Genomic DNA, 20,152 nt, shown 5'->3' on the forward strand with positions numbered 1-20,152 from the left:
ATCTGCAGATCTTTCAGTTTTTATCTGCTTAAATACTGTCACTGCAAGATCAAGGAGGCAAAGGCATAATCGTATTATAGCTGGGCTATTAATCCAGAACTCAGCTAATGTTTTGGAGACCTGATCTGAATCCTGCAGATGGTGGAATTTGAATTCAGAAAAAAAGTTTCTAATCAAGAATCTACTGATGACCATGAATCAAATTTCGATTGTTGAAAGAACCCATGTGGTTCACAAATGTCCATCAGGGAAGGACAAGTGTTATAATCCCTATCCCCTGGAGCAGCATTTCCTCTAATGTTTTCTCTGACAGCCCAGGCCTCCAAGGTCTGTGCTCAAACCCTTGGAGTGGCTGCAGTTCAAAGGAAATTTTGCTCTAAAGGATCCTGAGCTATGATATCTCTTATTAATCCCATCTCATACACATTACTAGAACTAAAATAGCCTGTTCCTGGGTAGATTGTGCTTTGAGAAACCATCCCAGATGTACTCTACAAATTGTCTTCCATGTTACCCTTATCCATCTGATTTGTCCAGTCAATATGCAGATTAAAATCACTATGACTGTTACAGTGCCCTTCTTGCATGCCTCTATTATCTCCTGATTTATACTTTGTCCTATATTGAAGCAGCTCTAGGAGGGCCTGTAGGTGACTCCCACTTGTGATTTTTTTTTTTCTTTTGCTATTCATTATTTCCACCCAAACGAGTCAGCTTCATGATCTATGTCAATACTCGCCACCACACTGATGCCTTCCTTTATTAATAATACTACTCTACCTCCTTTTCTCTTTTTGGTCTGTTCTTCCAGATTGTCAAACACCTTTGAATGTTGAGTTTGCAGTTCTATTGACCCTGGAGCCACATATTTCTAATAGCTATCAAGTAATATTCATTTATTTCTATTTGTGTCTTCAGCTCCTCTGATCAATTGATTTTATTGTCATGTGCACTGCAATACAGTGAAAAGCTTTGTTTACGAGCAGTACAGGCAGATCACAGCAAGCAAAGGGTGTACAGATCAAAAAGATTTAGAGGCATACAGGTTGCACTACTTGAGGCTAGAGTCCATTCAACAGTCTGATAACAGCCGGAAAGAAGCTGTTCCTGAGTCTGCTCGTGTATGTGTTTAGGTTTCTGCATCTTCTAAATGACGGAAGAGGTTGTAGGAGGTCATTACCAGGGTGCGATGTGTCTTTGATGATGTTGGCCGATTTCTGCAGCAGTGAGCCTGGGCTGTGCACACCACCTTCTGTAGTTTCTTATGGTCTTGGGCAGAGCAGTTGCTATAGCAGGCCTTTATGCACCTAGACAGTATGCTTTCAATGGTGCATCTGTAGAAGTTGGCGAGGGCCCTTATGGACATACCAAATTTTCTGAGCTGCGTGAGGAAGAAGAGGCGTTGTGCCTTCTTGACCATCGCATCTACGTGGGAAATGCAGGACAGGTTGTCGGTTATCGTCACTCTGAGGAACTTGATGCTCTTCACCCTCAATCTCCGTTCCGTTGATGTAGATGTGGGCGTGTTCTCCTTTCTTTCTGAACTCAGTGATCAGTTCATTAGTTTTGATGATGTGGAGAGACATTGCACCATGTCACCAAGCCCTGTATCACCTTTCTGTATTTTGACTCATTGCTAGATATCTGTCCCACTACAGTTGGTGTTGTCAGTGAACTTGTAGATAGCGTTCATTCGGAATTTGGCAACACTGTTGTGGGTTGTACAGGGAGTACAGTAGGGGGCTGAGGCTGAGGCTTTCGGGGCTCCAGTGTTGAGTGTTATTGTGGAGGAGGTGCAGTTATCTATCCTCACTGATTGCAGTCTATGGATCAGAAAGCTGAGGATCCAATTGCAAAGGGTCGAGCTGAGACCAAGGTCACACAGTTTTGAGATCAGTCTGGAGGGGATAATGGTGTTGAAGACAGAGCTGTCGTCAATGAGCAGGAATCTGACGTCGGTGTCATTGTTGCCCAAATGTTCCAGGGATGAGTGCAGGGCTAGGGATATGGCATCCTCTGTGGATCTGTTATGTCAGTAGGCAAACTGTAGGGGATCAAGGCAGGTTGGGTGACAGGAGTTGATGTGGGCCATGACCAGCCTCTCGAAGGACTTCATGATTATTGAAGTTATAGCATTTAGGTGGTAGTCATTAAGGCACACTGCATGTGTTTTCTTATGTACGGGGATGATGGTGGTCTTCTTGAAGCAGGTGGGAACTTTAGCTTGTAGGAGGGAGAGTTTGAAGATGTTGGTGAATACCTCCACCACTACCTCAGCAAAGGATCTGAGTGCTCGGCCAGGGACACCATCCGGGCCCATCACTTTCCTTGGGTTGGCTCCCAGGAAAACTGGTCCGAGTTCTGAAGCGGTGACAGAGGGAAGACGGGTGTCCGGGGCTGTCGGGGCAGGCATCGCCACGCCGGTGGTATTCTGCTCAAACCGAACATAGAAAGCATTTTCTGAAGAAGGGTCTAGGCCTGAAACGTCAGCTTTCCTGCTCCCCTGATGCTGCTTGGCCTGCTGTGTTCATCCAGCTCTATACTTTGTTATCATAGAAAGCATTGGGTGTGTCAGGGAGGGATGTGTCATTGTCCATCATCTTACACTGTTTCGTTTTGTATCCTGTAATGTCATTTAGGCCTTGCCATTGACAGTGGGAGTCTGTATGGCAGGTCTGGGCCTCTGACTTGGTCCAGTACTGCTTCTTGGCCTCCCTGGTGGCTTTGCGGAGGTTGTATCTGGATTTTCTGTTTTGGTCCGGGTCACCCGACTTGAATGCTGCACATCTGGCCTTCAGTAGGGAGTGGATTTCCTGGTTCATCCAAGCAAATGGAGAGAACACGATGCTGAAAGCATAAGAATGACTGCATGCTGGAAGTTAATTGCTGCTAAACACTGGATATTAAATTTACATATGGATTATTAAGTTACATATTCAGTTGTTGAAAAGGCTGAGTATTTGTTGCTGTAGATATGCAATTTTCTGGAAGGAAAAAGATGCCCATTTTACTCCAGCAGTCCATCTGTTATCCAAGCAATGAATTGTAGTTATTTGGCACATGTAATGGAAGAAAAATATCTCAAAGTGCTTCATAGAAAAGTAATGCATATGGATGCAGAGCCAGAAACAAAGATACAAGGAGTTTGAATGAGGTTTTTTTCCAGGTTGAGGGAGAACGGTTCAAAGAAGGGATTAGGGAGATTTTATCAATTGGTTTGAGATAGCTAAAGATATTGCCATCACTGGTGAGTTGAAGGAAGAGTGGATTCAGAGGTGGCTGGAGTCAGTGGACATATAATTTGAGATGGGACACAAAAGTGAGACAGATTGTAGAAATATGATGGAGCATGCATATGAAGGAATACATGAATGAGGACGAGTCTTCTTCAAGTAAGTGTAATGGAGAATACTAGCCTATCCTGCTGTGGCCACATCTTGTGAATGAGTTAAGAAAGGATGAGGTGATGATAAAGTTAGTAAAGTGGTAGTGATGCATGAGGGTGATTTTAGTGTCCTGCATGATATGGTCAGTAGTCTGTGGTGAAAGATGGGAAGTTATCAAGAATTGCATTGAAAAGTTTTGGAAATGAACAGAGGCATGCTTAAGAGTTTGAACGGTGGAAAAGCTGAATTGGCATAGAGAAGGCAGTATTGCAGAGCTGTTGATGGATTTGATTTTGGATTTAAAGCTCAGTCAAAGGTCAAACAAGATGTAGAGATCAAAACATTCAACTCGTCTAATTCATTTGTAGACAGTCATAAATATTTGTAGCAGCATCATTTGTATAGCTACGTTAAAATACCAGCAGTGTTCTTTATTTGTAACACACCCCTTTACAAGTCATTATTCTTTAATCTGAACTGTGATGCTGATCAAGTTAATATTCAAAGTGCTGACCATCTGTTTAGTGTTAAGCATTAGTTTCAGACATGAAGTAAAAAATGTCAAAATATAATTAATTGTTTAATGTGACATTGATGTGTAGCATACATTTTGATTTTGTTTTTATCAACTTTTCACTTAAGCTAGTTTGTTTACTCCAGTCTTCCTAGTTGCTTGACCTGGTTATCTGTACCAGTGTTCTCTCTTTGCCTTCTCACATCTGCTCTTTGACTCATTTTTCAAGTTATGCTTGTCGCTTCAGGCTTAGTCCTTGTTACATTCCTACTATCATTTGTACTGTGGTGTACGACAAACGTCTGACCTGTTATTCTTCAAGAAAAATACATGAATTTAACTGTCTGCCAGGCTGACGGGACTGTAATGTGATTATTAAGCACAGGAGTGCTAAATTAAAGACATGGAAAGGTTGAATGGCTTATTTGTAAAGTGATATCATTCATTCAGCTCTGAGTGTGTAAACTGATTCCTTTTTCCTCTGCGGTCACTAATCTCGTGTATTCAGACTTTGATAGCAAGTTGGTAGGGGATTTACTGTCTCTGTGGATAAGAGATTCAGGTAGGAAACAAAACAACAGACAGGTGGGTTGATGCTAGCAGACCTTTCTAATTAGTGTGGAGCCTGACAGCATGTGGCAGAAGGACTGAAGTTAGATAAGCTGTCCCATGTGTCTTTAAAAAAAGATGAGGAAACGATTAACGGGTTTTGTACCAAACAGGTAGGAAAATATTGATTGATTCATGTTGCTTTTATATGCATGGCAAAAGAAATCAAAGAAAAAATGCTATCTAGAATTTTATCATGTACTAAGTGCACCAAAGTCAAGGAATCTTTAGTGATTGACAAGGCATAAAAAATGCCGACAGGCTAAGGACTGTTGTGTTACCAGTATTTAATGGGAATTCCATGTATTTGTGGAAGAAACCACTGTAACAAGTAAAGTTGACCATTAAATGTTCTCCAAGACACTTCTTGTGGGTCACTCTGTCACGAAATTTGGACTGTAATACATTAGATTATTTTTGCGTAAAATGACTAAGGAGGCCAGAACAGTGTTGGAATGCAGGAAAAGAGTGGCTTTATCAATGTCATGTTTGCAGTATTACAGAAAGGGAGCTCTTTCAAAATTAATGTCCTTTCAGATTTATGAAATTCTGTTTGACAGTTGAACAGGTTTCGAACATTTTTGTATGTATCGGAGGAATTTATGTTTTTAATCAATTATAATCAGCACTTTTTAAAACTTAGCCAGTTCTGTGTAAATTGCTGTTGAAACTGTTTAATCTTAAAACTTGATAAAGGCTTCAGTGTTTCAAACTTTTCATAGCTTGTGAACTAAGCTTGTCTTGAAATGTAGCAAAGGGCAGAATATCAGAAAGTAGTGTGGATATAAAGTTATTTAGTGAATCTATTGAATGTACAGTTGCTATCATTGTTAAATGGAATGCATTATATTTGATTTATAATTGTCGGATGTTGTTTATCTTAAGATTCTTAAAACTACTCATATGTAAAAGATACTTTAAGAAGGAACATAATGACTCTGTAGAAGGTTCAATGTCTTAGCTGTGGCTCTGTGATAGCAATCGCTGGACACTGAGTCAGAGGTTATGGTTGAGGTCCACTGCAGAGACTTGACCCCAAACTATTGACTGGTTCTCAAGTGCAGTACGTGAGGAGTACTGTACTATCAGAAATGCTGTTTTTAAGATGACATGCAAACTGAAGTTCCATTTCTTACAGTTACCTTTTTCCATCTCTCCATTTCCTCCTCTAACTCTTTTTCATGTCTTCCCTTCCTAATCTTTTTCATTCCCTCCCTTGTACATCCACCCTGTTATCCGTCAGGCCAACCTTCTACTCCCCCAGTCCTCTTTCTACCAGCCTGCTGGTTCATTTGACATTTTTTTAAACCTGGTTGCCATGTTCGCTGATATTGTTAACAGTTCTGTTTCCTCAGGTACTTTTGCTTGTCATTTTGAAATCTACAGTCATCACTCAAAAAAAAATCTCTGATCCTCTGTCCTTGCAAACTTCCACCCCATATCTAAATTGACTTTCCTCTCAAGCCCTCGATCATGTAACCCCTTAATTTTCCTGGAACTCCATGATGGAGGGTATACAATCAGTTTTCTATTCCAACCAAATTGCTAAATCTGGTAGAGTTAACAGCCATCAGCTCTAAAGAGAAAATCACTGGCTGTCAGAATTCTCTAAGCTCTCAGAGTAACCATCATCTGACTAAAGGCACAGCAGCACTCTTAGCTAATGTTCCTGACACAAGAATTTGACGGAGAAAAGTGCTCCTGACTGAAGAACAGTGGAAAAGGCACTGAACATTCCAGAAGAAGTACCCTGGCTGTAATTTCGAGAGACTAAGTTTTAAGTTTTTTTTATTAATTTGGTTTATATAAGTGGGAGTTGCATTTATTGGAACAGCATAGCATTAGAATTTTGTTTTATTTGGGAAGAGTTAGCAGTTGGGGGGAATTGTTAGGTTTGTTAGTATTTCTGTTCATTTGTTCAATGTTAGAGTAAGGAGTCAAATCCAGATGATTTTAATAGAGTATTAAGAATAATATAGAATCCCTACAGTACGGAAACAGGCCCTTCGGCCCAACAAGTCCACACCGAACCTCAGAGCATCCCACTCGGACCCCATCCCTCTATAACCCGCCTAATCTACACATCCCTGAACACTAAGGGCAATTTAGCATGGCCAATCCACCTAACCTGCACATCTTTGGCACGAGGGAGGAAACCGGAGCACCTGGATGAAACCCATGCAGACACGGGGAGAATGTGCAAACTTCACACAGACAGTTGCCCAAGGGTGGAATTGAACCTGGGTTCCTGGTGCTGTCAGGCAGCAGTGCTAACCACTGTGCCACCATGCTGTCCTTGGATTTTGATGTGCCTCAGAATAAATTGAATAATGAGGAGGTCCTTAGAGAATGGGATAGGTGGTCAGCTATCTGCCTCAGGAACAGAGAACTAAATTGAAAAGCTTGTTGCAGCACTGAGGATGTGTGTAGAAATAGAATGGGGAGGACTAATACTATAGTTCATGAGGTTGACATAGGGAATGCTGTTCCGATAAAACAACACTCCTACAGGCTTAACAAAGTGTGGAGCTGGAGGGACACAGCAGGCCAGGCAGCATCAGAGGAACAGGAAAGCTTACGTTTCGGGTCGGGACCCTTCTTCTGTTCCTCTGATGCTGCCTAGCCTGCTGTGTTCCTCCAGCTCCACACTTTGTTATTTCTGACTCTAGTATCTGCAGTTCTTTCTATCTCAGTGATTTATACTCCTACAGGCTTAGTCTTGGGTACAGAGGAAGTGGACGTGATGCTCCAAGAAGACTTCATTGAACCTACTCAAAGCAAGTAGAGTTCACCAATCGTATTGGTTCCCAAACCTGATGGTATTCAGTGATTCTGCATAGATTATCGGAAGGTCAACACCGTGACTAAATCAGACTCATACCCAATTCCAAGGCTAGAGGGCTGTGTGGAAAAAGTAGGACAAGCCACTTACATCACTAAGCCGGACTTACTTCATGGTTACTGGCAATTACCCTTGTTGGAGAGTGAAAGAGGTTTCTGCGTTTGTAACCCCAAGTAGACTGTATCGATTTAAAGTAATGCCCTTTGGAATGAAGAACACACCAGCCACATTTCAAAGACTTATTAACAGAGTTGTGGCAGGATTGACCAATTGTGCCGTTCATATAGATGACTTTAGGGATCTTTAGCCACTCGTGGACAGATCACATGGTGCATTTTGCAGAGCTGCTTGAGAGACTATGGAAGACAAAGTTGGTCATAGATTTGGCCAAAAACAGAAGGCAGAAGTGACGTTCTTTGGGTGCAGCATTGGACACGGACGGATGACACCATGGAACCTGAAGACGAAGGCCTTCGAGGATTTTCCAAGACCATCCTGGAAAAAAGAGGTGCTGCAATTTTTGGGACTGAGCCACCAGTTTTAGCCACACCAAATTTCTTGAAACCCAAAAAAGTCGCTATCGACATAAGCAACATGGGGGTTGGAGCTGTGTTATTACCGGAGGATGATTGTGGAATTGAAAGGCCGATCTGTTAATTTTCAAAGAAACTTAATATCTACCAGAGAAACCGTTGAAAAAGAGTTATTGAGTTTGGTACTGGCCTGAACAACAATTTAATGTTTATGTTGCAAACAGTGTACACTGATCACAAACTTTTGACATTTTTAGAAAGATTTAAAGATAAGAGCGCCAGAGTATTTCATTGGAGCCTTATGTTTCAAGCATTTAATTTGATTGTAAATGTTGCGAGTTGTGAAAATGTTATTGTGGTGAGTTATCGTGGGTTTAAAAGGAAAATGTCTATATAAGATAGAAACCGTAGTGTTCAATGTTGTATGTATGTAGAATTAGTATGAGATGTGTAACTCTAGATTAATGAGATATGGATCTAATAATAATGGCATTAAGGTTGAGGAAAGAAAAAAATGAAGTCCTCTTATCATCATGGTGGTTCATCTTTTTCTTGGGGGGGGGTGTTGCGAAGTTGGGTAGAATATTTGTGGATTAGAAGGCAAGATGTTAGAATATGATGTTTGTGACATTATCGGGAGGAAGACTGCGTGATCTCTTTAAAAGATAATGTGCTTTTTGTAGTCTTGGAGATTTAAAAACATGTCTCCAGATGTACAGAGAGCTCCTGAAATTGAAACATTTGTATCAAAGGCTGTGTGGTTAGCAACCCAGGCAGCAGTTTTGTTTTGTTATTAAGGCAACCAGTCTGAATCAGCCAATTAATTTAAACCAGGCACTTAGAGATTGAAAATCAATTAAATTTAAATTTGATGGTTTTGGCTATCTAGGACCAATTCTACTATAAGAATTGATAGATCATCAAGGGTATAAAAGACTAAAGGTACAGTAGAACTCTTGGCTAATATTCCTGACACCAAGAATTTGACGGAGAAAAGTGTTCCTGACTGAAGAACAACAGAGAAGGCACTGAACATTCCGGAAGACCTATCCTGGCTGTAATTTTGAGAGACTAAGTTTTAAGTTTTTAAAATAAATTTGATTTAGATAAATGGGAATTGTATTTATTGGAACAGCATAGCATTAGAAATTTGTTTTATTGGGAATAGTTGGCAGTTGCGGGGGGTGGAATTGTTGGGTTTGTTAGTAGCTTGGTTAATTTGTTCACTGTTAGAGTTAGATAAATAAACTGTTACTTGTTGATTATAGAGTGACTGTCAGGAGTTCATTTCATTTACCTTCCCCTTGAGCTTGAAGGTGAAGGCATGTTATACCACCTACACACTACTGTTAACAGATTATAGGGTGGGGCGAACCTCTTTGGGAGCTTCCGTTTTAGTTATTAGAGAGTGGTCAACCTCCGCTTTATAACACTAAGAATTGGGAATGCCTAGCAATTTATTTCGAACCCAGTTACTAACTTCATTTCGTTGCCACAGATTGTGTCAGTCACTGTGGCAGCTGCTTGAAGCTGCAATGTCAAGGTGATGTTTTACATCATGACAAACCTCTGACTATAGCTGACCAATCCATGGACGCTTGACACCATCCAGTACAAAGCAGACTGGTTGTTTGGCACCATGTTCACAAGCATGTGCTCCATCCACCACTGACACTCAATAGCAGCAATGCCTAACATTTACAAGATATATTGCAGAAATTCACCAAAACTCCCCAGTTGAATCTTTCAAACACATGGCTGCTACCACCTCGAAAGGCAAGGGCAAAAGATGCATGGAGGTACCACCACCTGCAAGTTCCCCTCCAAGCCACTCAATGCTGAGTTGGAGATATATTGTCATTCTTTCAAAATTGCTGTGTAAAAACCTTGGAACTCCCACCCTTAAAGCATTCTAAGTGTACCTACACCAAATAGACTGTAGTGGTTCAAGAGAGCAGCTCACCACAACCTTCTAAAGGGTAACTAGGGATGGGCAATAAATGGTTGCACAGTTGGCCATGCCCACTTCCTTTGAATGAACAACAAAAAAAAACCATTGAAGCTATGCCTTCAGTTGTCTAGGTGTCAAGCTCTGGGATAGTCTCCCTCCACCTTACTTTCCTCCTTGAAGACACTGCTTAAAACCGACTTCTTGAACCAAGATACTTTATAAATACAGCATCTTGTTGGGGAGTTGGAAGTAGCTGGTTTTCCTGATGGACAGGCTGTTTGGTTTGAAACTACGTTTGGTCAGGCAGCGTGCAATAAGCAAATAAGCTCACAAAGGTTAAGATGTATGTTCTCTTCATAAAAAGTACAATCTCAACATAAATGAAATCCGACAAATTCTACGCAAAAGGGTGGACAATAGGATGCTTGAGGTATCTTTGTGGATTAGGTCTGAAAGAGTTTTTGTGACTGTGAACTTAGGTATGGTCACAAAGAGATGCTTCCCAACTTTTACCCCGTTTCAAGGCTTAAAAATTGTCACGGTCCCTCGGGAAGAACCGAGAGAGCAGAGGCTTGTTAAAGCTGATGAGGCTGCTGAGTAAGATAAGGGCCCATGGTGTTAGAGACAAGGTGCTAGCATGGATAGAAGATTGGCTGTCTGGCAGAGAGTGGGGATAAAAGGGTCTTTCTCAGGATGGCAGCTGGTGACAAGTGGTGTTCCGCAAGGGTCAGTGTTGGAACCTCAGTTTTTCACTTTATACATTAATGATCTAGATGAAGGAACTGTGGGCATTCTGGCTAAATTTGCATAAGATACAAAGATAGGTGGAGGGACAGGTAGTATTGAGGAGGTGGGGAGGCTGCAAAAGGATTTGAACAGGCTAGGAGAGTGGGCAAAGAAGTGGCAAATGGAGCACAATGTGGGAAAGTGTGAGGTCATGCACGTTGGTGAGAAGAATAGAAGTATGGACTCTTTTCTAAATGGGGAGAAAATTCAGAAATCTGAAGTGCAAAGAGACTTGGGAGTTCTAGTCCAAGATTCTCTCAAGGTAAACTTGCAGGTGGAGTCAGTAGTCAGGAAGGCAAATGCAATGTTGGGCATTTATTTTAAGAGGACTTGAATATAAAAGCAGGAATGTACTACTGAGGCTTTATAAGGCTCTGGTCAGGCCACATTTGGAGTATTGTGTGCAGTTTTGGGCCCCATATCTCAGGAAGGATATACTGGCCCTGGAGCGGGTTCAGAGGAGGTTCACGAGAATGGTCCCAGGAATGAGAAGCTTAACATATGAGGAATGTTTGAGGACTCTGGGACTATATTCATTGGAGTTTAGAAGGATGAGGGGGGATCTAATTGAAATTTACAGAATACTGAATGGCCTGGACAGAGTGGATGTTGGGAAGATGCTTCCATAGGTAGGAGAAACTAGGACCCAAGGGCACAGCCTTGGAGTAAAGGGAAGACCTTTTAGAATGGAGATAAGGAGAAACTTCTTCAGCTAGAGAATGGTGAATCTATGGAATTCACTGCCACAGAAGGCTGTGGAGGCCAGGTCATTGAGTACATTTAAGACAGAGATAGATAGGTTCTTAATTATCAAAGGTATCAAGGGGTATGGGGAGAAAGCAGGGTTTGAGGAATTATCAGCCATGATTGAATGGCGGAGCAGACTCAGTGGGCCAAATGGCGTAATTTCTGCTCCTATGTCTTATGGTCTTATAATATGGCTGTAAGAACTCACTCAAAATTCAATGCCAACCATCGCTGCCTCAAAACACACGATCCAAACTTTGGGAAGCCCTGTGGTAGCACATGACAGATTGGTAATGTAGATGACCAAAACAATCACAAAATGAAAACCTAAAATGTAATGAAAATTGAAATGGTTCACAGCTTTTGCTTGTAAGTTTGAAAATACTTGTGACTTCATATGGCTGAATTTAATAATGAATTAAATGCTTAGTGAGAAGTAAACTGTGTATTTTTCTTTTAATATAGGTTACAACAAAAGCTAAACAAGTCAAAGATTTTGTTTCGAGCACACCGGGTATGAGGATTCTTCATTTAAAAACTTTCTCAACATCATAATGCACTGCCAGAATAGGAAGGGTGCAGTCATAAGGCTGAGATTGTATTACGGACCTCCCAGCTGCCGGTGGGAGATAGAAGAAGAGACATGTAATCAGATTCTAGAAAGATGTGAAAATAACAGGGTTTATTGTGGTGGGTGATTTTAACTTTCACCATATTGATTGGGACTCACTTAGTGTGGGGGGATTAGATGGGGAGCAATTTGTTAGGTGTGTCCAGAGGGTTTTTTTAAAATAGTATGTGGGTAGTCCAATGAGGGAGGGGGACATATTGGCCGTGATGTTGGGAAATAAGCCCAGACAGGTGATCAAAGTTTTAGTGAGGGATCATTTTGGTAATAGTCACCCTAATTGTGTATGTTTCCAGATACATATGGATAAGGGCAAGAATGGACCTTGGATGAAGGTTTCAAAATGGGGTAAGGCCAACTATAACTGAATTAGGCAAGAATTGGAGAACATGGATTGGAAGTGACTTTTCAAGGGTAAATTCATATCTGACATGCAGGAGTCTTTTAAAGACCAGTTGATTAGAGTGCGGGACAGGCATGTTCCTGTGAAAATGAAGGAAAAGAATGGCAGAGTTCAAGAACCTTCGATGACAGGGGAAATTATCAGCTTAGTCAAAAAAAGGTAGCGTACCTAAGGTCTAGGAAACTAAAAGTAGCGAGTAAGGGGCTAAATGGGGCCATGAAATCTCCTTGGCCAGCAGGGTTAAGGAGAATCCCAAGGCATTTTATACATAGATTAGGATCAAGACAGTAGCTAGGGAAAGAGTAGGCCCACTCAAGGATAAAGGAGAGAAGTTCTGTGTGGACCCAAAGAAAATGGGTGAGATTCTTAATGAGTACTTTACATCAGTACTCACCAAAGAGTGGGACATGAGGGATGAAGTTTTGGGTGTCTTGAAATGCATTAAGTAGTGAAGGCCCCAGGACCAGAGAGGGACCTATCCCAGTGGGAGGCAAGGAAGGAAATAGCTGGGGCCTTAACAGATATCTTTGCATCCTCTTTGGTCTCAGGCAAGGTTCCAGAGGACTGGAGAATGGCCAATGTTGTTCCTCTCTGTAAGAAGAGAAACAGAGATAAACCAGGTAATTACAGGCTGGTGAGCCTGATGTTAGTGGCAGGGAAGCTGTTGGAGAAGATACTGAGAGACAGGATTTATCCACATTTGTAAGTGAGTGGACTTGTTAGTGGTAGGCAACATGGGTTTGTGCGAGGGAGGTCATGTCTCACCAACTTGATTGACGTTTTTGAGGAAGTGACAAGATGATCGATTAGGGAAGGGCAGTGGATGTTATCTACATGGTACTTACTAAGGGCATTTGATAAGGTACCTCATGAGGCTGGTATAAAAGGTAGAGTTCCATGTAATCTGGGGTGTGCTGGCTAGATGGATATAGAACCAGCTTGGTCATAGAATACAGAGAGTAGCGGTGGAAGGGTGCTTTCCAGAATGGAGATCAGTAACTAGTGGTGTTCCACAGGGATCAGTGCTGGGACCTTTTGTTGTTTGATATATGTATAAATGATCTGGAGGAAAATGTAAGTGGTCTGATTAGTAAGTTTGCGGATCGCACCAAAATTGGCAGAGTTACAGTTAGTGAGGAGGATTGTTAAAGGATACAGCAGGATATAGATTGCAGATTTGGACCAAGAAATGGCAGATGGAGTTTAATCTGGACAAATGCGAGGTGATGCATTTTGAAGATCAAATTCACATGTGAATTACGTAATAAATGGCAGAACCCTTAGGAGCATTCATATACAGAGCAATTGGGGCATACAGGTCCACAGATCCCTGGAAGTGCCAATACGGGTGGACAAGGTGGTCAAGAAGGCATATAGCACGCCTTTATCGGCTGGGCCATTGTATATAAAAGTTGGCAAATTATGTTACAGCTGCGTAAAACTTTAGTTAGACTGTATTGGCAATATCGTGTGCAGTTCTGGTCGCCAATACAATATCCTTCTATTGTCATGTGTATTCAATATAAAATACAGTGAAGAATATGTACCTTTGCCACAACTCACAGGCAGAACACGAAGCCCCACTAACTGACATGATTAACCCTCTATTGTTTGTTAGTTTACAAATTAAATTTTAATTAGCTACCCAAAAATTGCAGTTATTACTTTCTAACAAATAGCTTCCCCTAACTTACTCACTATCTGAACTCCCTGTCCTAACCAAAAGATGAACAAACTGTACTACCCATTTTGAAAGACTAAAACATACTTAGCCTGTACTGCTGTGAGATTCCTTAACCTGTAGCATTGAGGGAATCTCAACAATCAGGTCTTTGCCTTTGCCATGGCACTGAAATGCATCACAAAATGTGTCTTTTATATCTCTAACATGAGAGCTCTTTGCCACCTTTGACATGGTTTAAAACACTATCCTTCTGCATCTCCTGTTCCCCATCATCTTCCTCAGTGGCATTGCTCTTATTACACTCCAGTATGAAGTTTGTTATCCAATTGCAGTCAGAGGCTGTTCAACAAGCTTCCCTTTGCATAGGTACTGTTACCTCTATAAACTCCAAGGTTTTATCCTTGACCCCCTCCTCTTGCTCAGCTTCCTGCTGTCCATTTGTGAAATAATTGAAAAATAATGGGCTAAACTCTACTAATAAGCTAACAACATCCAATCCTATCAATACTTCCAGTGAATTTTGTGTTGGCTGACACCTTACTTTTCTCCAGTTAAATTTTAGGAAGATTGAAGCCATAACCTTTAAGTACTGCCATGAACTCTGTATCCTTCACACACTTTTCTATCAATACAGCTAATATCTGTAGCCAAACCAGATTCTCTGCAAGCTTTACATCCTGTTTGATGCTGAACTGATTCCATCTTCTTTCCAGTGCTGATATTTTTGTCACATCTGAATTTTTCCATGCTTCAACCCCATTTAATAGTGAAAACCTTAAAACAATGTTTGTTACCTCCAGACTTGACTTTTCTGAAATTCTCCTGGCTGGCCACCCATCCATGAACTTCGACACATGATGACAATGATCCATTTATATGCAAAAGTTCTTTCAAGGTGGGGCGGGGCAGGGCTGGGTGGGGTAGAGGACATGCATGTTGCAGATAATCTCATATTCACCTGCATAGATATGTATAAAGAGGTAAAATTGTTCACACAAATATTGTTTTAAACCAAAACTTAAACTATGTGCAATGTTAATCCATTTTTGTTTTTATTTAGGAACAATAAAACTATTGGATCTGAAGTCTGTATCCCAGACTGTAATGAGTGCCAAACGTGAAACAGTCCTGCCTGACCACATAATCACTAAAAGGGATGAGGAAGTTGAAAAAGAAAATGAATTTGAAAATGCAGATGATCAAGATAACTACACTGAGGCATTGTCCACAGAGACTAGACCACGGAAACGAAAAAATGCAAAAACATCAGAGAGAACTCTTATGATCCAAGATGAAATTGAACATAAACCGAAAGGAAGGCGCCAAAGGGACTTTGATAACACAGAACTGGATGATGATAGTGATGAGGAGAAGAAAAGGAAATGGAAGATACGATCTTCAGAAGAAATTGCTGAATTATGGAACCAAAATCAACAAAAACTGCTTGAGTTAGCCTTGCAACAGTATCCAAAGGGGACTTCGGAACGCTGGGACAAAATAGCAAAATGTGTACCAGGAAAAACAAAGGTACTGTTCTCTATTAATGGCACACCTAGATCCATCATCGTTACAAAACTGCCTCACAGTGTGTCAGTTTGTACATTCGTGTTTTGGTTCTTTGTTTCAAAATAACTTGAAAGGTTTTGGTAGTGAATATAATACAAATTAATTTAAATATTTGTAATTAAAATATTGTACTTAAAAAATGATGTTCCTGAAAAGGGTTCTAACTCCAAATATATAAATGCAACTTTTAGGTGGGGAAATGAGAACTTTTTTTTGGACGATAACTCCTACTTCCTTTTAATCTGTCTTCTTTCCCTTGCTGCTCTGTTGCCAAAGTATGTATATGCATAAATTGGTCCATAACTTTCCAATTTGAATGCCAGTTTCAAGATTTTCCATCCTTTAAAATGGAAAATGTGGAAACAGATGTGGTGCAATAGTGTGGAGGTTCAAAGATTTTTTTATTTTTACACGTATAAATTCGTTCACAGGATGTGTTGCTGGCTCGGCCAGCACTGATTGCCCAGAGGGCTGTTAAAAGTCAACCACATTGCTGTGGATCTGCAGTTGCATATAAGCCAGTTCAGGTAAAGATGGTAGATCTAAAGAACTGTAGCAAACCAAATGGGTTTTTGAAACAATTGATTGTATTTATATGGTCACTGTTGAGCTAGCTTTTCTTTTCATGTCTTTTTATTTAATGGAATTCCAATTTCACTATCTGTCATGATGGGATTTGAATCCATGTCCAAAGAACATTAATTTAGCTGGGTTTCTGGATTTCTCGTCCAGTGACATTACCACTCCACCACTACATCCCCTTCTTTAAGTGGAGAAGCAAAACAATTCAGCATTTATTACAACATTCTTTATAGTGGCCAGTTGATAAAAACAGCACAGTTGGTTGGAATACATGGTTGAAATCATGACTTGGTGAAATCAGTGAGAAACAATAGTGTGGAGTGGAGGTAACGGAACTTAACTATGTACTTCATTTATATATAAACTAAACCGTAGGTACTGCATGTTAAAAGGCCCATGAAGTTATAATGTCCACATCAAATTTGGCCAGGTTACCAAATGCACAACTATTTTTCCAGTACTTCACTTGCATCAATGTGATTTAAATCCTGAGTATCTGAACTTGTCATTATGAATTATCCTGATTTTGATACCCACTGTTTTTAGAGCCCAAGTAATTCTCTCTGTTTTTTGATTAATGAGCAGAATGCATTGTGGTCTTTTTAAAATCAAATTAGGTTAAGTTTTTTTATATTTATTCACAGGATGGGTGTTGTCCAGAATAGCATTTATTGCACAGTCCTAATTTCCTTTGAGGAGGTGTTGATAAACCACCTTCTTTGAACGACTGGATCTATGAAGATGGCCACCACCTTCTCAAGAGCAAACTGTTCACACATTTACAACCGGAGATTGCCCAAATTTATTTAATCTCATTGAGTGGATTTTGCTAATTTATTGTGCCTTTCAATCTTTCCACTTTAATGGTTTGCAAAGTGCAGGTAAACAGGGCCATTATAACCATGTTTTTACATCTATCCTTACTGAGTCTTTAAGTCAATTTTAACAAATCTGCTCTTAGGCATACTTTTCTGGTCAGACTGCAGAAGAAGGGCTTATCTCAGGAATGCTGGAAGGAGTCTGGAATTCTTTCCCTGCATTAGCATGGATACTTGTCTCCCCTCTGCACTCTTGTTGTATCTTCTAATTTCTGGGGCTCCAAGAAGAATTTCAGCTCTCCAAGGGTGTCACCTAAAATCAGACATTTTAGAGGACAGCCATTCAACCCTTTTGTCACTGCCATTTCAGAAAATCTGATTAGAGTTTATGAATCTATTGCCCTTTCAGGGAGTGATTTCCTGACCAATATCCCCTGGACAAGAAAGATCTTTCCCTAACTCTGTGTCCCTTTGTTAATGACCTCTTCTAAGTGAAAAGGTCCTTTCTATGAACAATTCAGAAGTCATATTTTTCTTCATCTGAATTAAATCTCTGCTCAACATTCCCTGTTTCAAATGAGGACCATGGGTATCTCAGAAGGTTATAGAATTGGAGGAGTTACAGGTATGATGAGTGGATAAGGCCATAGTGGAATTTGGAAACAAGGATAATAATTTTAAAACTGAGGCATTTCCCAACTAGGAGCCAGTGTAGGTCAGCAAGCACAAGGGTGACAGGTGAATGTGACTTTGTATAAATTAGGAAATCATCGGCAGAGGTTTGGATGGAACTCATTAATGGGTGGTGAAAGATGGGAGACCAGCCAGAGGTGTTTTGAAAAAGGAAAATTGGAAGATAACAAAGATGTGAGGATGATGTCCACACTTGGAATTACCTCTCAGCAGCCTCCTTTTCAGGTTCTAATAAAATCACTTCTTGACTAAGCCTTTGGCACCTTTTCAAACTTGCTTCAGTTCTGAATACTCATTTTTTGTTTTCTTCGCAAACTCCCTGTCAGCATTATTTGATGTTGATCAAGCTTTAAAAGGCAACTTGTAGCTGTAGCTTGCTTATTGAACACACTCCAAACTTTTATTTTTTTTTATTGTCTTGCAGGAAGAATGCATAATCAGGTACAAACTATTGGCTGAACTGGTTATGAAGAGGAAACAAGCTAAAAGCTGACTGAAAATGGTACTTACAAAGCATGAGTCTCCCTCCCGGAAGCAGTACTGCACCATGGACAAATATATTGTTAAATGTGGAGTCTAGTTGCTTATAACTTACCTCAGCTTTCTTTTTGTCAATGTCATGTGCCTTAATAAAAACATTAATGTGCCAACATGTCCTACAGATTAATCAGATACATTCATATTTTAGATTCTTATTTGTTCACTAAATGCTCACTAAATGTTCACCATCTAGCTAGTTTTTATTTTGTTTATAAGAAGCTAATCTTCTGTATCCCACTTCCATGTTTGTCTCTATACTGGTTATAAGTTTGTATTCCTTTCCTTTGAAAATTGTTGGTAGAGTTTGGATTCTTGTGTCTTTAATTGACCAGTTCTTTTATAACATGCTAATAGAGAACCGAAAGTTTTGACACTGTGTAAAATTGAATTTAAAATTAAGATCTTAATTAAGGAGTTTAATTTGAATCTGTTTTTCTGTTTTTGTTTTTTTTCCATCCCCATCTTTCCTAAACTTTGTTGTGTCATCCTGTTCTGCAACAAGGGTGATAAATAGCCCTTCAGTAACTTGTCCAAGTAAGTGGACCTAACTTAAGCATTGGAGTACACTGTATCTGGATCACAACCAGACCTGTTCTTAATGAAATCAGAAAGTGCTGCAGAAACTCAGCAGGTCTGGCAGCAACTGTGGTGAGAGAAATTGAGTCTGATGTAGCTGTTCTTTCGAACAGACATATCCTTGGTCACTGTGTACATGTGCTTCCAGTACACGTTTCTGGGTAGCGAACAAAATTAGAATCCTATCTGATTCTTGTCCCTAGCTCAAAAAAGTAAGACCAGTTTCAGCCCTGTCCGGATCAGCTGATACAATGCAGGTGGGTCATAGGACTAGGGACCTTCCAGTTTAGAATTGCTCTGTACCACACAGTACGTTGCCCTATAACCAGTAAAGCTTTGCCTTCTTCAGATTGATATTTTTTAAAGATTACAAATATAAATTGCTCTTAAATTCTTGAGTTTAAGTTGAAAAGATGCACCACGAGCTCCGTACAGTACACTGTCACTGCTTGTTTCTGCAACCTGTCCATTAATAAGTTAATGTGTAACAGTTAGCATTTACAGTAAGCCAAGTGAAGCATTGTATCTGTGAGTTACATGTGTTGCTGGAACAGCACAGTGTAGAAACTTTCAGTGGTATGTTTTCTAATTCAAGCATTTATCCAGTTGGCAAATGTGACGTATGTGTGATTATCATTACATGTGTTTGAAGTTTGGTTTATGCCGAACTCTTTTACTGATATTTATATTGTTTTTAAATCAAGGCTTCATGTAGTTACATGTTTGTATGCTGAAGTCTACTTGGAAGTCTAATCTCAAATGAATTATGATAATTTAAGATTCCACAACATCTGCTTATTACAACATAAGTCAAGCACGCTTCAGCTAGCAGTCTCCCTTTTTCGAATAACAAATCTTACTTACGTACTGTGATGTACAGTGCATCTAGTTCCCAGGGAGTTCAGTTTTAACAGTTCCATTTGTTGTACACAGTGAAAACTGTTTTCAAAGCTGTTAATGCTTGACATGTTTTTATCCCCAGATCTGTACTGGTATGCCCTGGTATAATTTTCAAGTGTGTGGTGTAAACCCTCTGGATTAAATTATACTGTAAGAAAACCTTATCCCTTTAAACCGTGTTTCCATATTAATTTTCAGTGTCTCAGTCATATTACGATCTCCTGCCATAACCTGAGGTCATTGAATGAAACTGTTGAAGATGGGTTTGTGAAGCTGCCATTATTAAACTGGACGTACTCAATAGATTGGTTCAAAATGTAAGTAGGAATTTTTAAAAGTATAGTTTGTTCTGGGAAACAATATGCATGCATAAGAAACATTTGCAGATGGGCAG

At 40.2% G+C, this 20,152-nt stretch overlaps 1 protein-coding gene across 1 annotated transcript in view; it reads left to right on the forward strand.

The window, feature by feature from the left end:
* dnajc1 (DnaJ (Hsp40) homolog, subfamily C, member 1) overlaps positions 1 to 19,917 on the forward strand; it is a 117,360-nt gene extending 97,443 nt beyond the window's left edge. Inside the window, exons 7-9 of the mRNA XM_048607502.1 lie at positions 11,834 to 11,882; positions 15,144 to 15,610; positions 18,167 to 19,917. Coding sequence (XP_048463459.1) covers positions 11,834 to 11,882; positions 15,144 to 15,610; positions 18,167 to 18,235 — 585 coding nt within the window. The 3' untranslated portion in view covers positions 18,236 to 19,917. The remainder of the gene's footprint in view (positions 1 to 11,833; positions 11,883 to 15,143; positions 15,611 to 18,166) is intronic.
* Positions 19,918 to 20,152: the final 235 nt, after the last annotated feature.

Source organism: Rhincodon typus, chromosome 2 (genome assembly GCF_021869965.1).
Source record: "Rhincodon typus isolate 14 chromosome 2, sRhiTyp1.1, whole genome shotgun sequence".
NCBI lineage: Eukaryota > Metazoa > Chordata > Chondrichthyes > Orectolobiformes > Rhincodontidae > Rhincodon > Rhincodon typus.